General features: G+C 35.6%; 1 protein-coding gene across 1 annotated transcript in view; it reads right to left on the bottom strand.

Annotated features, from left to right (window-relative positions):
- The window catches only part of HERC2 (HECT and RLD domain containing E3 ubiquitin protein ligase 2), a 227,008-nt gene that overhangs the window by 30,419 nt on the left and 175,188 nt on the right, over positions 1 to 21,401 (bottom strand). Inside the window, 7 exon segments of the mRNA XM_074300310.1 lie at positions 321 to 482; positions 2,981 to 3,158; positions 4,439 to 4,653; positions 9,572 to 9,770; positions 9,929 to 10,044; positions 10,416 to 10,571; positions 20,407 to 20,532. Of these exon segments, the coding sequence (XP_074156411.1) occupies positions 321 to 482; positions 2,981 to 3,158; positions 4,439 to 4,653; positions 9,572 to 9,770; positions 9,929 to 10,044; positions 10,416 to 10,571; positions 20,407 to 20,532 (1,152 nt within the window).

Raw genomic sequence — 21,401 nt, 5'->3', positions numbered from 1 at the left:
GGGAAAATTTTGTTTAAAAAAAAAAGAGCTTACAGCAAGATATATATTTTTTATCACTCTCTAAACTTAAATAAGAAGTCATTATTTGGAAAAGTATGTAATTATATAGCTTTGAACACCAACTCCATAACACAAGAAGAAAGAAGTAGCTTGTGATAACAGCACAAGTTTCTCAATAGTAAGTTCCTTCCTGAAATTAAACTGATTCTCTTCATGACAACTGATTTTAAATCAGTACCTGAGAGCTACAAGATACTAAACTTTTGGGGGATAATTATTAAGTCAGTGCTTTACATGTTGTAGAAATAAACCTGAAATACCTTCATTGGCACTTTACAGCCATCACTGCCTCCTCTGCCAAGTTTTCCATAGTCCCCATCACCCCAGGACCACACAGTATCATCATCAGTGAGGCAAAGTGTCTGTGCATCTCCACTGCCACAGGCAATATCAATAACTCGATAGCCTTGGAGAGCTTCCACCTTATAGGAAAAGAAATCACTCTACATTTGAACTTGATATAAAATTAATTATTCCATTTAACAACATAGATAAAACAAAGCCATAATTCAAAGGGCAGAGAAAATTTTCTAAGTGTATTTGACAATGTTAGGATAAAGCAATGGAAAAAGGTGATGCTCATATTCCTACTACACCACACAGGAACTAATTTGTAGTATTATTTAAGAAATCTTAACTTTTAACAGAAACAATCTTCAGTATGAAAATACAAAATAAGCTAAAAAATTCTATACTGAGGTTATTCTGATGAAATAGTACCTCTTCCAACCTTTAGGAAGTAGCCATCACTATTTTAAATTAATTATTAAACTACTATTCATTCATGATCTTTTGAAGTTACAGTCATTGATTTAAATACCAAGTGATATGCAGAGTAATATAACTGTTTCATTATTAGGTCAATATTATAATTAAAATACTAGCCTATTTCAATCAAGCAAGTACTATTAGGCATTATGCAAGGTCCTAGGGATATAAGTATAAAAGATGAAGCCACCCTTACTCACAAGTAGCTCATATTGCTTATAGGAGAGAAAACAATTACACATATAAAAATATACAGCACAAATATAAAATGAATATATAAAAAGCTATTAAATATAAGGTAATTGTGAGAAAGAGCAGTAGAAGTTGGGGGAATCAGGAAAAGATTCATGGAGAAGATTGTGTTTGAGTTGAGTCTCAAAGGAAGAGAAGAACTCTGATACAGTGTTACACATTGCAGGAGATGGCTCATCATGTGTGAAGAATAAAGAATAAGTCAGCTTGACTGGATCAAGAAGAATAATGTTCAATGAGGATGGTTGGGAAAGAGATTGTATAGCATTTTAAAAACTAAAGTGAGTTTATATTTTAAGCTAAAGATTGACATGAAGCTCCAGAATTGCCTCAGTTTAGAAGGAACCAGGAAAACTGGAAGGTTGGTGATGCCTTTGACAGAAACAAGAAAATTTGGAAGAGGGGGAAAAGAGGAAAGATACTGAGTTCATTTTTAAGATGTTGAATGAGATGTCTCCAAGATAATGAGTCTGAAAAATACAACAGGCAATTAGTGATATGGAAATAAAAGAAAGATAGGCAGACAGATCTCAGAGTCATCTGCAGAAAGATAATTGCTAAATCCATAGTAGTTGATGAGGTTACTGAAGAAGTATGAAAGAGAAAGAGATGATGGTCCAGGGCAGAACCTTGAAGAGTACCCACATTTAAGAGTGTTAGAGTAGTAAGAATTAGGAAAGAGGAGTGTCAAAAATGCAGAGAGGAGAGACTATGCAGGAGGAAAGGGTGGTCAGAAATGTCCAAAGAAGCAAAGAGGCCCAGAAAGACGAGGACTGAGAGACAGACCTAAGAGTAATCTAATGATCACTATTAACTTTGAAGTAGTTTCAACTGGATGTTGAGGTTGGAAGTCAGATTGTAAATGGTTAGTAGTAAGAAAGAAGGAAGCAGAAGCAGTAAATGGAGTATAGTTTGGCTGAAAATAGGTAGAGAAACACCAGAAGAGAGTTTAAGTGTATGGCAGGCTCTAGTGAAGATTTAAGGATAAGGGAAACTTGGAAATGTTTCCAGCAGTAGTGACAGAACCAACAAATAGGGAAGAAGCTGAAGATCTGACATTGAGTGAACGGCAGGTGTAAAGGGAAACTGGTTGAGAATGCAACTATTAAGTTTAAAAGGGCATATACACGAGGTAGTCTAGGCAAAGAGAAGGGCCACCAAATTGTCAGAGATTGGGGAAGAGGGGGAAATCTCTGAAGAGAATAGATAATTTTCTGAGATGAAGTGAATGGGAGAAGTGGGACTCAAACCAAACAATCTCAATTTTCTCAGTAAAGTATAAAGGCCAGGGTTCTTGCTAAAACAAAGGACAAGGGGAAGCTTGAGAAAGGCAGGGGAAGTTCTATAGGGACTAAGAAATTAACCAGGAAAAACTAAAACAAATTCCTTTTGGCAGTGAGGACTCAGTTAAGGTATAATAACATTAATCCATAATGTATGTAGGCAACAGAGTTGTGAATCTTCTTTCAGGCTGCTTTTAACAACTTATGAGTAAGAGTGCGAGGAGGTAGATCAAAGGAATAATTAAGGTCTGAAGTTTGGTAAAAGGTAAGCAATTAGATATGAGAGCAGAGAACAAAGTCAAGATGAAATCATCAATTCTTAAACTCAGAATAGAGGTGGAAGAAAATACAGAACATGAATAATAAATTTAAGATGGGATAAGGCCTAGAAAGAAGTAGAAAAGGTCAGACAGGAGAATGTCAATTTAAATGCTACTATCAACATATACCAAGATGACATATTTTAATCAAATGAAGTCTTTTCAATAAACTGATATTCTCTCCCTTTCTCCCTTCCACTTTGTCCTTCCCCATTGCCAATTAAATCTATCTCCTCAAATGAGCAAAAAACATACACATTTCTCAGTTTGATATGATTACTAAGGTATCTTTCTTACCAGTTTTGGTTTTAACTGATCTTCACTATCCCCATGACCTAGGCGACCATATCTTCCTTTACCCCATGTATAGAGGTCACCAGCTGCTGTAATACATGCACTGTGGGCTCCGCCTGCAGCAATATCAACAACTTCTATTCCTCGCAAAGATTCAATTACACGTGGGCGATCACAGGGGCTTCAAAAAATAAATGAGTAAAATATATACCAAAACACAGTTATAATATCTGCGTGTATATCCTTATTAGATAAATGCTAAACATGAGTGTTGTTTGCAAGTACAGTTAGCAAGATACATTTGCACACACAGTCAACTTTATTTCCATATTACCTTAATAGCACAAAGAATTAACATTTTTTAATACCAGCTAAATTTTAAAAATTTTATTCCTTTAAGTCATATCACTTTAAATGCTGCCTTAAAACTTAAAAAGTAAATTGATATTCAGGAGATCATTATACACTTCAACAACAATACTGTATGAGGATGTATTCTGATGGAAGTGGACATCTTCAACAAAGAGAAGATCTAATTCAGTTCCAATCGAACAATGATGGACAGAATCAGCTACACCCAGAGAAGGAATACTGGGAAATGAGTGTAAAATGTTTCCATTTTTTGTTTTTCTTCCCAGGTTATTTTTACCTTCTGAATCCAATGCAACAAGAAATTCGGTTCTGCACACATTTATTGTATCTAGGATATACTGTAACACATTTAACATGTATGGGACTACCTGCCATCTAGGGGAGAGGGTTAAGGGAAGGAGGGAAATATTCGGAACAGAAGGAAGTACAAGGGATAATGTTGTAAAAAATTACCCATGCATATGTATTGTCAAAAAAATTATAATTATAAAATTAATAAAAAAGTAAATTGGTATTAAGACCATAAAGTTTTGATTTACAAAAATGATATGCCAGTTACAACAAATTGACAGCAATCATAATAGTATAGGATTTTGTGAACCCATATAATGTGCACTTACTAGTAATGTCTGCATTTCAGATAACCATAATTTGGGGTAAGGACTGATTAAAACATAAGAATTATGATCAGATATATTTAAAGAGGACATCATCCTTCTAAGCCCTTGTTTAGGGGGAAAAAAAAACTCCTTCCAATTGACAGAATTGTAACGAGCAAAATTTTTCTCAGTAAAGCACATTAAGTAATCATAGTAACAAATCAATGCATGTGAAAAATCCAGCATCCAAATCCAACCAAATCTAGTCCCAAACTTCTCAGAAACATGCTAATTTAATCATGCTGTTGAAACATAATTGCATTCATATACAGGTATGTATTTGAACTAGTTTGATATGATTTCAGACAAGTAATTTTTTTTTTTTTTATAACACATATAAAAAATGATCCATGTTTTAACATTACAAATTTTGGAACTATTAAGACTTAATTTGTACTCAAACTCACAAAATAATGTTTATTTGTATTACCTTCTGTTTCCATGTCCCAATTTTCCATCTTCTGCCTCACCCCACGAATAAACTTCTCCTTCTGATGAGAGTGCTAAGCAGTGTTTTCCTCCAGAGTTCACAGCAACTTTTTTTATAAACACATGCTGAATAGATTCAAGCAATGTTGGAGTAGAAACTGATTCAGTTCCTCCAATTCCCAATCTGCCACCTGCACCATATCCTGTAGCATACAGCTAAATCCCCCAACCCCAAAAAAAGAAGTTATAAATCTAATAAACTTATATTATAAATCTAATATACTTTCAATTAAAAGATTTTTGCAATTGCTTAACAAAAATTTAAACAATAATCCTAGACATTATTTTCAACATAGGAAAAGGAAAACTTAAAATGTTAAAATCAAGTAAATCATCTTTAGAAAGATTATTTTATAATTACCAAACCAAATACTTTGTACACAATTATTCATAGCACTGAGGAGGATAGAGGAACTATGCTTAATTCAACATTTATTAAGCAGCTACTATGAAGAAAGAACAGATATGGGGTGGTAAATTTTTAATCCTAAATATTTTTAAAGATGCCCAAGAGTACCTCCTCTAAGGAAGCTTACATTTTAAAGGGGTGCAAGGAAAACTATGTCTAAAAAGAGTAAAAAATAGATAACAAAGGGATATCAAAATTTCTTTTAGCTACAGGGATTGAAGAGTACAGGAGGAAATCAAGGACAGCTTCATGAAGAAAATGACACACAAACTGGACTTTGGAGAAGAAAGATTTCAAAAAGTAGAGATGAACAAAACATATCTCCCAAACACAGGGGAGAATATTGAATCACATGAGATGCAACTGAAAAAAGTTCAGATTAAGTAATGAAGTTGCATCCTTCATCCTTCAAGGCCCAGCTTTTCCATTATCAGACCCCTTCCAATTCTGTTCTAATCAAATTAAATGTTATTTTCTCTCTCAAATATTCCTAGAATTCTTTGTCATAATCTCTCATTTGCCCCTTAAGACCCCCTCAAAGTTAATCATATTTATATGTTTTAGCTCCCCATTACCTAAATAAAATGTATAAAACTTATGAGCCATAAAAATTTATCAAACTGTGCATACCCTTTGATCCAGCAGTGTTATTACTGGGCTTATATCCGAAAGAGATGTTAAAGAAGGGAAAGGGACCTGTATGTGCAAGAATGTTTGTGGCAGCCCTCTTTGTAGTGGCCAGAAACTGGAAACTGAGTGGATGCCCATCAATTGGAGAATGGCTGAATAAATTGTGGTATATGAATATTATAGAATATTATTGTTCTGTAAGAAATGACCAGCAGGATGATTTCAGAAAGGTCTGGAGAGACTTACATTTGAACTATTTTGATATAATTTCAGGCAAGTAATGCTGTTGAGTGAAATGAACAGGACCAGGAGTTCGTTATATACATCAACAACCATACTATATGATGATCAATTCTGCTGGACGTGGCCCTCCTCAACAATGAGATGAACCAAATCAGTTCCAACAGAGCAGGAATGAACTGAACCAGCTACATCCAGCGAAAAAACTCTGGGAGATGATATGAACCACTTGCATAGAATTTCCAATCCCTCTATTTTTGTCCGCCTGCATTTTTTATTTCCTTCACTGACTAATGGTACACTATTTCAAAAGCTGATTCTTTTTGTACCGCAAAATAACTGTTTGGACATATATTGCATTTAATTTATACTTTAACATACGTAACATGTATTGGTCACCCTGCCATCTGGGGGAGGGGAGTGGGGGGAAGGAGGGGAAAAATTGGAACAAAAGGCTTGGCAATTTTCAATGCTATAAAATTACCCATATATATATCTTGTAAACAAAAAGTTATAATAACATATACATATATGTGTATATATATATATATATATATATGTGTGTGTACATATATATATACATACATATATCTTATACATATATATCTTATACATACATGCATACATATATATCTTATACATACATGCATATACACACACACACACACACACACACACACACACACACACACACACACACACACACATATATATATATATATATATATATATCTTAAAAAAAAAAAAACTTATGAGCCAGACCTACTTCACATCTGTCCTTGTATATCCAGCAACATCCTCTAAATAATAGGCATTTAACAAAAATGTCAGTTGAGGTGAGAAGATTTTGGATTTAAACACAAAAAGTGTCTAATGTACAAACTGAAATAGATTAAAAATGCCAAAGAAAAGACTACTGTAGATAAATACAATCAGGTAAAATGTGATGCCTCTAAGATACTCACACTTATAGTAGAAAATGAACCAATTAAACAGATCAAGAAAAGGGAATGGAAAAGACAAGGGAATAGAGCCTCTGTTAGTTTTTAATCACATTTTGTAGATGCCATGGACCCCTTTGTTAAATCTGGTGAAATCTATAATCCTTGCCTCAGAATAATGTTTTTAAACATATAAAGTGAAATTAATATTATGAAGAATTTTTATAAATAAAATATTAAAAAAAATTGTGGGCTCTAGATTAAAACCCCTGATCTGGTAGAAAGGAACAAGTAAAGTTGCAGAAAAGATAGATAAAACAATCTGGCAAACTGGACTTAGCAATCAAGCATATTGGACTTAGCATTCAGAGATCTTCAAAGATAAGACTTCATTCCACCCTACTTTCCTAATCTTCTCACAATTTGCAATTCATATATCATGCACTACTCTAAACCAGTTGCACTGGCTTCCCTTCTGTTTCTCTTATAAGTAACTTCATCTCTTGATTCCAGGCATTCTCACTGGCTGTCCTTCTTGCTTAGAAAGTTCTTCCCCATCTCTATACTCTAGCTTCTCTGGCTTCCTTCAAGATCCAGTGAAAAATCCCATTTCATATAAGAAGTCATTTTCAATTCCCCCCTCAATTCTTGAGCTTTCTCTCTATAAATTATTTCCTATTTTTCCTAGATGAAGCTTGTGTTACATAGTTGTTTGCAAACTAGTTCCTTCATTAAACTGTGAGCTCTTCAAGGAAAGAGACTTTCTTTTATTTTCCTTTATATCTCCAATGCTAAGGACAATGCTTGATACAGAGCACATGCTTAATAAATGCTTAGAATGACTAATAATTAACAACAAAAAAAGATTCTCAGCAAAAGAGAAGAATTTGAGGTATATCTACATTCAAAAATAAAAATCAAAAAAGTTTATCTCATCAGAATGAAAACCATGGTGAATGAGAGGAGGAGGAGGAAAAGAAAAAGGAGGAAGTATTACTAACATTTTATAGCATTTTGCTTTAAAATTATACCTCATTTTACCTTTACAACCTAGGAGGTAAGATTTATTATTATCTCTGTCTTAAAGATTTTAACACTGGATTACAGTGAAAGCAAACAGAGGGTAAAGGGCTTGCCTAAAGTCACAAACTGAAGCCAAATATGAATTCAGGTCTTCCTGACTCCAGGTCAGGAGTTCTTTTACTACACCAATTAGAGACTTGCAGAATTTCAGGGCCACAAAATCAAAGATCAACTAATCCAAAGCATCACTAAAAGGAAATACTATAATTAACTCAATAAATAGTCATCTACTACCAATGAGGGGAAACCCACAGCAGCACCTTACAAACTATTCCATTTTGGACCCCTCTAATAATAAGGAAATTATTTTCTGTCATCAAGCCTAAACTTTCCTGTTTATATCATCTCTCAATTCTCTCGCTTTGGCTTCCTTATGATGAATGACTCTTTTGAAACAAAGCTATCATGTTGTCCTAAGTTTTTTTTCTCTCCTTCAGAGTGAATATCTCCACATCCTTCAAATACCATAATAAAAGCTCAAAGCACTTCCTATCCTGGTTACAATCTTATTTTTTATCAAACAAAATATAATATTCCAAAGTGATGTGACTAGTCAAAGTAGAGTAAAGCTTCATCTTCTTATCCTTGAAAGCTCTCTCAAAATCACACTAATTTTTTGGATGTCATATATATCATACCGCTGATTCATGCCAAATCCATTAAAACTTTCAAATCTTTTCTTAACCATACACCCCCAAGATGAAATTCAATAGGGATAAAGCCAGAAGCAATCCATTGCCAAAATCTATCCAGATATTTTTGTCATCTGCAAATCTGATATAAATGCCATCTATGCCTTATCAAAGTCACTGCTGGTTTCTTTTTTCCTTTTGGTCTAGACTTCGGATTTAATTGGTATGGTACAGAGGTTCTTAAATTTTTTAGTGTCATGGACCTCTCACAAAATCGGGTGAAGTTTACGGACCTCTTCTCACAATAAAGTTTTTAAATGCAAAAAGTAAAATACAGTTTTAAAAATGAAACCAATTACACTGAAATATAATTTACAAAAAATTTTATTAAGTTAATGGACTATAAGTTAAGTAGTCTTGGTTTAAAAGGGGCTCCCAAGCAAGGAGGATACAAAATGAGTTCCCTCTACCTATGTAGAATTATATCTTCTCTACATCTTATAGTCTTTGAAAGTAGCCAAGAAGTGCCAACATGATTTGCCCAGGATTTATGTGTCTGAAATAGTACTGGAAACTAGGTCTTCCTAAAAAGCTACCTTTCTGTATACTATTCATGCCTAAGTACTTAAGACACTACATTGTAAACTTCTTAACAAACTGATATTAACCATTAAAACTATTTTGTGGGAACAATCACTTAGTCCAATTGTATTATCAACTAGCCCGTATGTCTCCATTTTTTCCACAAGAATAATAAAACCAATTATAGCAACAAATATTTACTAAGCACTGATCACTATGAAATATTTAAGTCATAAAAGCTGTCTTCATTGTTTCTGCAACTCACTAACTTGTGCATTTATATCCCATGAAATACATTTTTACAGTCATTGCTTCTTGGGAAGCATGTTGCTGATTGGGTGATAATCTTATGAAATCTTCAGTTACGGAAGATGTGAAACTTAAATTTTAAAATCATTTTTGTCTTAAAAAGTTTTAGAAAGTATCTGCTTTCAAATAGCATTTCAAAGTTAATTCTGAGGTAACTTGAGATACAACTTGTATACACTATGCTACAAAGTAATAAAACATAAACAAGCCATAATTGGCTACAAAGAACCAAAATAAAAAACTTGTACCTTCCCATCAGCAGTTACCGCAAAGAGAGTCTGTTCTCCTCCAATTAACTGTATGGGTCGCAGAGCTGCAAGAGCTTCACAAGGTGTTGGAACTTTGACTTTTGCTCCTTCAATACCGCCAAGCTGTCCTCGATGATTGTGACCCCAACCATAAATTGTTCCACTGCCTCCAGCAGAAAGAGTCCAGTCATCAGGACGCCTACAATGGGTACATCATTTTATGCAAAAAAAAAAAAAAAAATTATATATATATATATATACACATAAAACAACATATCTCTCACCCATGTTAAAGTCCTCTAGAGAAGCAAATGTAAAGATATTAATATACCATTAGTTTGTTTATATTATAATAACCTGTTCATCCACTGGACAAGTTGTTCATCTTGTTCTCTCTTAAAAATGTCATGGCTCTCATGCAGAACATCCAGATTTTCGCTGTCGGCCATTAACTCCCTGATTTTCTTTGCCACCTGGTCAAATTATGATATTACAAATCAAACATTCTCCTCCAGTTTAATAATGGTAACAATAATTTAAAAAAACAATGAAATTTGTATCTCAGGATAAAAAATATGAATAGCATGATTTTTCATCTAATAATTAAAATCAAATCAATTCTATCAAGTCTAAAATGTTAAAAAAAATTTTTTTAAAGAAAATAATGCTACCTAAAATTCTTAATCTTTATTTTCAACAATGCATTTTTATTTATTTTTATATTATTTCTTGGCAGAAGTACATCTAAATTTTGATAGTCACTTTTTCACATTGGCAAAAAGGCATACAATTTAATGGATTCAAAAATCAATTTTACAAATTACTTCAGAATAATCTGCAATACCTCATCAAGGAAAAGGCGAGGTAATGGTGTTCGCTTGTCCAAGGCTACTGAAACTCTAGAGGCCATACAGTATCTTCTAAACCAAGCCCATTTGTGTGTCTCAGCACAGCAAGGAAGAGTATCCAGTTCTAGGTCACAAGCAAGAGCTACCAGCACCTGCAACCATCAACAAAATAAAACCAAAGACTTAGACAATAATTATGAAAACAACTTCCTTATCAAAGTTATATTTTATGATGTTACTGAGAAGACTGAATACATTAAATGAGAGCACCTTTAATCCCTTTCTTTATATCGCAGCAATACTGTTCTACTCTCTCTTCCTTTCCTCTGGTTCCCTCATCAACCTCATCTCTACTTACACCTTGATTCCTTACCACCAAGTCTTTCCCCAACCTGTGTGTTACTCTGGTTCCCAAAACCAGACAGTGTAACATGCCCTCCTGAGAGTAACAATTACTAGTTTGTCCAAGGCCCAACAGAGTACCTTTGACCACTGACCTTTGCAGTGTCAACTCTACTTGGCTCGCCTCTTCTAAGGCCTTCAAAGGTCTCTGGCCACGATTTCTTGAATCTATAGTTTAATAACCAGTAGCACGCTCAAGAACAGCCACGTGTAATCTTAAAAGCCTTTATAATACCTACTCACATAATGCCCTGACTTGTCAGCTCCCTAGTGAACACCTGGTCTGAAGACCCACATGTTCTCTACCAAACTCCTTACCTCTCGGCTATCCATCAGCTTAGCTTGGCTACCCCAGGCTAGGGAGCCAGGTTGAAGAGAGCGACTGCTGTCTGCAGTGGGCTTATAAAGGGCCTGTGAGGTCACAAACACAGCCAACCAGCGAGAGAGAGCCATCTTCCATTACGAAGTTATCTCAATATGGCCAGGATCCCACCCACAGGGCAGTCCTTTATCCACAGAGATTACTTCTGGGTCACTCAATCTCCTGTTGCACCGTGGCCGCCCATTTAAAGGGCCCTTATAAGACAGCCAAATCACAAAATCCATTTGCACTATTTCAATCTTATTAAAAACATATGTACATCTGTCTACCTTCACCATACTTTCTTAGGTCTTTTTTCCCTACTTTTATCACTGCTCCTCTTCCTGATTCCTTATCTGATTCACAACTCCTTAACATAGATATACCCCCAAACCTCCATCCTGTTCCCTGGTATTTTTCTCTTCTCTTTCCAAACTCTCATCCTTGGCAATCTCATTCATTCTCATAGCTTCAATTTTTTACATTCAATAGCCTAAAATATCCAAATCTCAATTTTAGTCCTGCATCTTTTTGAAATTCACTATTTCAAAATACAAGCCTTACTCCACCAGTATCTTAAACTTAACATATGCCAGAGATTCTCATATTCTCCCCCTGAACTCTCTCCTTTATTTTGCCTGTGGAAAAATAATTCTAACCATCACCAAATGTTATTATACTTGATTTGGCTTTCTTCTACCTCTCTTCTCATATCTGATCTTCTGTCTAGGATTATCCAATTCAATCAATAACACTTATTAAGTAACTTCTAGACACCAGATGCAAGTCTGTCAGTGACCAACACACATTTATTAAGTATTTATAATGTGGCGAATATTCTGTTGATGATGAAGATACAAAGAAAAGAAAAACAGAAACTAAAGAGGAAGTTATGTAAGTAAATACACATACAAGATCCCAAGTAGATATAAGGTCATCTTAGAGGAGAAAGCTCTAACAAGTTGAGAGAGGTGGGAAGAGGAAGCTTCCCACAAAAGTGAAGGCTTTGAAGTGAGTCATGAAAAGAAGTTAAGAATTCTAAGATACAGAGATGAAGCAGATGAGCAGTCTATAAATGGGTGACAAGTGGTGAAAAATCATGGGCAGGTCTTGAAATATAGTTGAAGATCTGTAATCAGGTCAGTTTAGTTGCAGTGAAAAGTGCATTGAGGGGAAGAGAGTATAAGACAACAAGTTTGAGTTTGATGTTTTGAGTATACGAGATATGGAAGTGGCCAGAAGGTTGTGACATGGTCAAAACTACATGTGAGGAAGATATACTGCACTAGGAACTCTAGTCTAGTTAAGAGGTGATGAGGACCTAAACCAGAGATATGACTGATGGAGTGGAGAGAAGATGACACATGCAATAAATGTTGTTAAGGTAGAAATTACAAGATGACACAAGTGGAAAGGGTAAGTGAAGTGAATGAGTATGTAAAATATAAAATGACATCAAGATTTCAGGCCTGGGTGTCTGAAAAGACAATGGTACCTTAAACAGTTATGTGGAAATTCAAAAGAGAGGATAGTTTGTGGGGGAAAAAGCATTAGTTCTGTTTTGGTCATACTGAGTGTGCTCATATTGAGATGCTTACAGGATATTTAATCAAAATGTTCTCTAGGTAGTTAATATAAAGCAGAACAGACCAGGACAGAACTTTGGAGATCTCACTTGGTTAGTGGACTAAATATGAATGAAGACCTAGTAATGAAGATTGAATAGTAGTAATCAGACAGATAAGAGAACAACAAGAAGAGAGCACTGTCACAAAAACCTAAAGAAGAAGAAGAAGATCCAGGAAAAGAAGATAACTGTCAAATGCTGCCAAGAGGTCAAGAAGAATGAGGAACTGGGAAAAGGCTATAAGATTTGTCACTAAGAAAATCATCATTTAATATGGAATGAGCTGTTTCAGCTCAATGATAAGATAACAAACCAACTTATAGAGGGTTTAGGTTTAGAAAATAATGAAAGGAAAAGACAAGTACAGATGACTTTTCCAAGGAATTTAGCTGAGAACAGGAGGAAATGTGCAATAGCTGGTGGAGGTGATAGGGCCAAGTCAATTTAAAAATTTTTTTTAAATATTAGAGGCATAATTTCAAGGGAATTAATGAAAAAATGCAAATGAAGATGGCCTAGTTATACCAGACTATATTATATTATAAAGCAATGAACATCAAAATCATTTGCTATTGTCTTAAGAAATAGAGTAGTTGATTAGTGAAATAGGTTAGATTCACAAGACATAATAGTCAATGACTATAATAATCGAGTTTTTGATAAACCCAAAGACCCCAGTTTCTGGGATAAGAACTCACTATTTGACAAAAATTGCAGGGAAAATTGGAAATTAATATGGCAGAAACTAGGCGTTGACCCACACCGAAGGTCAAAAATGGGTTCATGATTTGAACATAAAGAAAAGGGATAGAGTGTAGAGGATAATGGAGAAATGAAATGGTTGACCAAGTGCCTGAAACTGAAAAAGAAAGGAAAATATAGCAAGTGCAAAGGTGACATTTTGAGAAAGAACTAAAGAGAAGAAGGACTGGAGATAAAATTAGGTAACACAGCAAAGATGAAATGATAAAAGATAATGTCAAGATAAAGATATTTCAGAATTCATGAATATGAAGTAGAATATTAGTGGGTAATGGCAAAATTAAGGATATGAAAATTCCACATGTGGTTAAAGCGAAACAGTGCACAGACTAATTATGCAGATTAAAGAACTGAGAAGACAAGGTATTCCCCCTCTATTCTCTAAAACAGTTATCATAGCTCAATTACAGGTCTTCAATTGCATTTGTTTTATGATGATTGTCCTAGTTCCATTCTTCTCATCTCTCTGTCCTAATATCCCCTAATATCCTTATGCAAAGATTTAATTACACCATTTCTCTTCTCAAAAATTATCAACAGCTCCACCTTTTTCATCAAGGAAAAGATGTGATATTTGTCCAAGGTTACAGAAACTCTAAGACATCACATATTATTTCCAAAAGAACTGGGGTGTCTTGCAACAAAAAGAAAAGGAAATCACAACAATAGTTAGATGATGCAATGTATAGAGTGCTGGGCATGAAAGTAAGAAATATTCAAATAAGGAAGACCTGAGTTGAAACTCTGTCACAGACACTCACTACCTATGTGTTTAGGACACGTATTTGCCTCAGTTTTCTCCACTACAAAATGGGGATAATAATTATACCTCCCTGTAAGACTGCTGTGAAGATCAAATGAGATAATATTTATAAAACATTTAAATAGTGCCTAGCACACAGTAGGTACTATATAAATGCTTATTCTCTTCTGTCCCCCAAATTACTTTTCCTCCTAATTGTTTGACTGCTCCTTCTCTGTCTTCTTTGCTGAACTGTCATCCATGTCATTTGACCCAGAACTACTACTTTTCTCCCTCTATAATATTTCACTGGGTGACTTCAGCAGTTTCCATTGGATTCATCTCTGTTTCTTGGCTTCCCTAGCTTCCACCAATCTTCGGCTAAAGTCTCAGCTTCTGCCAGATATACTTTACTATCTTTAATTTCCTTTAATCCTTTACTTGCTTCTGTGACCACTTTCATTTTATCTGATCTAGCCTGTTTGCTTATATTTGCTTGCATATTCTCTTTTCCATTAGATTCAAGGGCAAGAAATCATTTCTTGTAATTTGTTATCTTCAGTGCTTAACAACAGTGGCACATAGTAGGAATTTAAAAAATTTTAGCTAGTTGACTATGCCTAGCATTCAAGGCCTTCTACAGCCCTGGTATCACATTACCTTTGTCTTTTTTCCTTTAAATCCAGACTACTGATTTTATTGTACAAGGAAATCTTGGTAGGGAAGCTTCCTCCACCACTAGAATTACACTGTTCTGTGCCTTATCATCTTACAAAGAGCCCTAGAACAGTAAGCACTTAGGTGATTTACTGGGGTCACACAGGTCTTCAAGATTCTTAGCCATTCCAGCTCTCACACCACCTTATAAATTTATTTCATATTCTTTCACATATTCTATGTCCTAGTCAACATGGATTGTTCTGTTTTACTTAGCTCCCAAAAAAACAGCCTGTGCATTGTATCTTCATGCCTTTGGGTTTTTTCCCCTTAGGCCTACTAGAATGTCTTTTTCTAACTTATTTACTTATTGAATTTATTTTTTAAAATAATGTTTTATATGTTTTTGTGGCAGCCCTTTTTATGTGGCAAAGAACTGGAAATTGAGTGGATGCCCCTCAGTTGGGGAATGGCTGAATAAGTTATGGTATACTATTGTTCTATAAGAAATGGCCAACAGGATGATTTCAGAAAGAACCTGGGGAGACTTACTCTAAGTGAAGTGAACAGAATCAAGAGAACTGTACACAGCAACAACAAGATTCTGTGAAAATCAACTCTTAACTTGATTTTTTTCAACAATGAGGATAATTCAAATAGACTTGTGATAGAGAAAGCCATCTGCATCCAGAAAGACCAGGGCTTTGAATGTGGATCACAACATTGGACTTTCAGCTTTTTTGGGGGGTAAGGTGTTAGGATTACTAAGTGAGAACTCAGGTTGTCTGGATGGTGACAAGGTGAGAATTCAGGTTTTCTGGACAATTACAAGGTGAGAACTCAGGTTGACTTGATAGAGGGGGCAAGCTCATTGGCTGGGGTGGTTCTTCCCAAAAGCCCTTGCATTATCCCACGCCCATTCTCTGGGAGGATAAAAAGAGACAGCACTGGGCGCAGAGAGCAGATCGGCCTGGAGAAGGATAAGAGCTGGAGGAGATTCAGAGCCAGGATTCAAAGGAGAAGACTCTGAATTGCATCAGGCTTGACGGGGCTCTCTGCAGGAAGGGAAGTCACTTCTAAGGACAAGAGTTAACAGCAACTGCCTGGAGACAATGGTTCACTACAGGAAGAAGAATCTGTCGGAGAGATTTGAGTAGAAGACACAGCAGATTTCTTCCCAGAGAGTGATCCGGCAGCTTCTAGAGACGACAGCTCGCTACATTTGGCGCCCAACGTGGGGCAAGGACTTTTGCTTATCCTGACAAGAGGAGCTAGACCAGACCTTCGCAATTTGGCGCCCGAACAGGGACAGACACAGTCCTGATTCCAGTGGAAAAGCTTCCGATCTAGATCTCAGTCTCTCTGACCCAGAACCGTGAGTAAGGAGGAAACTTTGTTAAAGATTAAGTGAGCGTGCTAATAGATAAATAAGGAACTTAACTTGTTAAGGGCTAAACCAGGAATCTCTTATAGCTGAAATGGGGCAGATGTTAGCTATATTCAATCCCTGGACCTCAGCCGACTCAACCCCAGCCCCAGAAGCAACCTCAGCTCCATTCAGGAGTGGTACTATAGAGAGTATAATCAACATAATTGAGGAGCAGAGATTACTTGTAACCTGGGTACAGATTGCTAAACTCTTGGCTGCATTAAGACGCACATCCCCTTGGTTCTTAGAGGAAGAAAAGATAGATGTAGATAAATGGAAGCTAGTGGGATATGAAATGAAAAGAATTTCAAGCAAAAAATGGGCCTCATTCAATTTCTGCAGAAGTATTTTATATCTACAACATAGTTCAATTAGCCTTAAACTATCAAGCAAGTTGTAGGAGAAGGAAAAGTTCTAAAAATGAACAGAGGAGGAAGTGTGAGGAAAAAAGGAAAGATCAAGATCTTTCCCTAGAGCAAGAGGATTTAAATGAGGAATTATGGTATGATTCTCTTGAAGAAGCTTCAACCCTGCCTAGAGAACAGATTATTGACAGGCCCACATCAACCCCACCTTCAGAGATGGAGGAAGAAAGAGGGGAAGAGGCAGAAACACAAACAGAATTGCCTGTGAAGAAGCCTAAGCCTATGACAAGATTAGAAAAAGCATTGGTTAAAGCTAAGAGAGAAGGACAGGATATAAGTGATTTTATACATGCATATCCTGTGATTGAAAATACTGACTCTGTAGGTAAAAAAAGGAGAAGATATGCACCTTTAGATTTGAATAAAATTAAGGATTTGAAAAAAGGTTGTACCCTTTATGGGGCTACATCAGCTTATGTCAAAATGTTACTAGATGGTTTGTCTTATGAAGTCCTAACCCCGAATGATTGGAAATCCATAGCAAGGACATGTCTGGAACCTGGAGAAAATTTATTATGGCTTGCGGAATTTCATGAATTATGTAAAATTCAAGTCAGATGCAATTTGGAAATAGGAGTTAACACACAATTCACTTTTGAGCACTTAGCTGGTGAAGGTCAATATGGAGAGAATTCGGAACAGATTCATTATACCATGACAATATATGAACAAATTGCTAAGGCTGCAATAAAAGCTTGGGGTGTCCTTCCTGGACAGAAAGATCGTGGAGAGGCTTTCACTAAAATACAGCAAGGTCCCAATGAACCTTTTGCAGATTTTGTGGGACGTTTGCAAACTGCTGTCAAAAGAACTATTGGAGAAAATGCAGCTACAGAAATAATGACCAGACATCTGGCTAAGGAAAATGCCAATGAGATTTGCAAAATAATTATATGGGGATTAGACAAAGATGCTCCTTTAGAGGAGATCATAAGACGCTGTGCTACAGTGGGAACAAATGCTTTTTACACTCAGACAATGATGAATGTGGAAAGACAGGGTCCCTCCTGGCAAGGGCCTCCTAGAGAAACTCGGTGATGTTTTCAATGTGGAAAAATTGGACATCTAAGAGCTCAGTGTAGATATGGAGATACAGTGAGAAGACAGGGTGAGAGAAGACCTAAAACCCCATGTCCAAAATGCAACAGAGGACTCCATTGGGCATCAGAGTGTAGAATAATTCAGGGAAATGGGATGAGGGGCCCAGGTCCAGGGTCCCAGGCAAAAAAGACTTGGGGCATGATGGCAGCTGATGTTACACCCAAAGAGCCTTTAGAAGGCCAGGACTCTGATTTAATCAACCAGAAGAAAAGCAATCACATGGCAGAAAGGGATTACCCAATCAGTCAACCAAAAGGCAATCAGATTGCAAAAATGGATTACACTTGGGGAGAATATAGGCCTTTTAAACCAACAGGGCTGTGTCCAGTGCAAACAATTCCAATGTAATTGCCAGATGATGAGAAGAGATTTAGAAAGTGGTAAATAGAAGGTAATTAGATAGGTTAACTGCCTGGGGGAGAGGGTTTGCTTGTATTTCTTCAGCAGGAGAAGGAATCAGATGGGTGCCAACGAGTCATATTCGCCTTGTCCATCAGAGAGAGACAGAAAAAGAGAAAGACCTCAAAATAAAGGAGAAGATCTAAGAAACATCTTACACTGAAAGAGCATGGATAATAAGAAGACTGTTAAAGAACTTTAAAACCAGCAGGAATCATTGGACTTCCTCACACAAGATGAGACTAATGGACAATGGACTTATGGACATTTATAAATTTTCAATTTATGATTATTTGATTATGTTATTTGTCATATACTTCTAGCATGTATTATGTTACTATGTTACTATGTGCTTATGTAATTTATGTAATTATGTGTAATACTTCCCATATTGATGGATTTATGTTTCAAGGTCATGACTGTCCTATGTTCTAAATCAAAAGAAAGGGGGAGATGTTAGGATTACTAAGTGAGAACTCAGGTTGTCTGGATGGTGACAAGGTGAGAATTCAGGTTTTCTGGACAATTACAAGGTGAGAACTCAGGTTGACTTGATAGAGGGGGCAAGCTCATTGGCTGGGGTGGTTCTTCCCAAAAGCCCTTGCATTATCCCACGCCCATTCTCTGGGAGGATAAAAAGAGACAGCACTGGGCGCAGAGAGCAGATCGGCCTGGAGAAGGATAAGAGCTGGAGGAGATTCAGAGCCAGGATTCAAAGGAGAAGACTCTGAATTGCATCAGGCTTGACAGGGCTCTCTGCAGGAAGGGAAGTCACTTCTAAGGACAAGAGTTAACAGCAACTGCCTGGAGACAACGGTTCACTACAGGAAGAAGAATCTGTCTTAAAGATTTGAGTAGACACAGCAGATCTCTTCCCAGAGAGCGATCCGGCAGCTTTTAGAGACGACAGCACGCTACAGTAAGGTGCTATTGTTTGCTTGCTTTTCTTTTCTTTTATTCTTTTTTTTTCCTTTTTGATCTGATATTTCTTATACAGCATAATAAATATGGAAATACATTTAGAAGAATTGCACATGTTTAACTTATAATGGATTATTTGTTGTCTAGGGGTGGGAAGGAGGGAGGGAGAAAAATTTGGAAAACAAGGTTTTGCAAGGGTGAATTTTGAAAACTATCTTTGCATGTATTTTCAAAATAAAAAAGCTATTATTAAAAATTTTATATGTTTTATTTTTTTTCCCTATTTACATGTTCAAACAATTTTTAACACTTTTTTATAGTTTTGAGTTCTAAATTCCATCTCTTTCTTTTCCCCCTTGCCCTTCTCTGAGACAATGGGCAATCTGATAAAGGTTATACATGTACATTCAAGTAATATAAGTTATTTTGTAAAGAAGAGGTGAAAGGGGAGGGGAAGAAGTATGCTTCAGTCTGTAGTCAGACAAAATGAGTTCTTTCTCTGAAGACAGACAGCATGATTCTTGAGATTGTTATGGATCATTAATTGCTGCATATTGCTAAATCATTGCTGACCTATATACAATGTTCTTCTGGTTCTGCTTCCTTCACTTTGCATCAATGTCCAAGATTTTTCTGAAATCATCTTTCTTGTCATTTCTTAAAGCACAATAATATTCTATCAAAATTATATAGCATTCACCAATTAATGAACATCCCCTCAAATTCTAATTATTAACTACCACAAAAAAGAGCTGCTAAAAATAAAATAAATCCTTTTTCCTTTTTTACAAATTTCTTTGTTGATACAGACCTAGCAGTAGTATTGCTTACTCAAAGATTATGCATAACTTTATAGCCATTTGGTCATAGAACTACTAGAAGAATTCTATCACATAAAAAGTCAACAAAAAATAGTTATCCATAATTAAGGATATAGAAATTTAAAGCAATTCACTATCACCATTATCCTTTTGTCTTTTTCTGGACAAGCAAAAGGAATGGCAGATAGGAGAAGGGGAATAATTTTTATCTCTAACATAAATATCTAATTTTATCACCATGGAAAAGATGTCAAATGCTGCACACTAAATTTCACTTGACTTATTTTTTTATGTCTATCCCATTCAATTCATTCTTTGTCACTTATTTTAAAAATACTACCTTAAAGAAAGGGCTGTGGAGCAGTTGTTTGCCTCCTCTAACAATTGGATCTTCATATTCAAACTGCCTTTGCAAAGCTTCTGGAAGACCTTTTACCAAAGCTGCTAAAGCACTACCTGTAAAACTCTGGTGAGGAAAAAAAAAGAAAAGTTAAATTAATAATTAGACATACTGGAACTCAAACTGCTGAAACAGTTGATGCACAAATATCAATATATCAAGATGTAATATAAATAGCATAGTGCCTAGCACTCAGTAAGCACTTAATAAATGCTTTTTCACTCATTCATCCTATACTTTAACAATAATTAAATACTTGCTAGCATTGTCAAATGGGAACAGGGAAGATTAAAAAAAATGTCAAAAGGACAATAAAACAATCAGATAAAGAAATAGAAACTGCTTGGAGATTCTTAGATAAAAGGACTTACAACTTTCTGTTTGGAATCCTTATTATAGAAAAAAAGAAGTAGATTAGAAGCAATCTGGAGTCCTTCTTGGATTTATAAATCTCTTCTGATTTTTTAAATGATAAGAGATTTCATTGCTATCAGTAACTGATTTTGTCTAACATGGACCAAACCAATAAGTACTAAATTGCTAAAATGTTTAGTGAAAAAAAAAAAAAATAGAACTGCATAATAAAAGAATGTGCGCCAATATGGCTCTGCTTGGACAACCACTATCTAGTCTCTATCAAGTCACTGTAAAACTAGAAAAGTATGAGATAAATCATCTTATTGAAGACTTATGACTTCAGCAGCTAGGTGGCGCAGTGGATAGAGCACCAGCCTTGAATTCAGGAGGACCCGAGTTCAAATGTGGTCTCAGACACAACACTTCCTAGCTGTGTGACCCTGGGCAAGTCACTTAACCCCAGCCTCAGAAAAAAAAATAAAAATAAAAAAATAAAATAAATTTTAAAAAGTAAAAATTTAATTGTTATGAATTGTGAGAAGTTTAAGACACAAAATAGTGATCTTTTAGCATAAGAA

The sequence above is a fragment of the Sminthopsis crassicaudata genome, chromosome 3, assembly GCF_048593235.1.
Source record: "Sminthopsis crassicaudata isolate SCR6 chromosome 3, ASM4859323v1, whole genome shotgun sequence".
NCBI classification, from domain to species: domain Eukaryota; kingdom Metazoa; phylum Chordata; class Mammalia; order Dasyuromorphia; family Dasyuridae; genus Sminthopsis; species Sminthopsis crassicaudata.
Note: the sequence above shows the minus strand (reverse complement) of the source record. Positions and strands in the feature narration are given on the sequence as shown.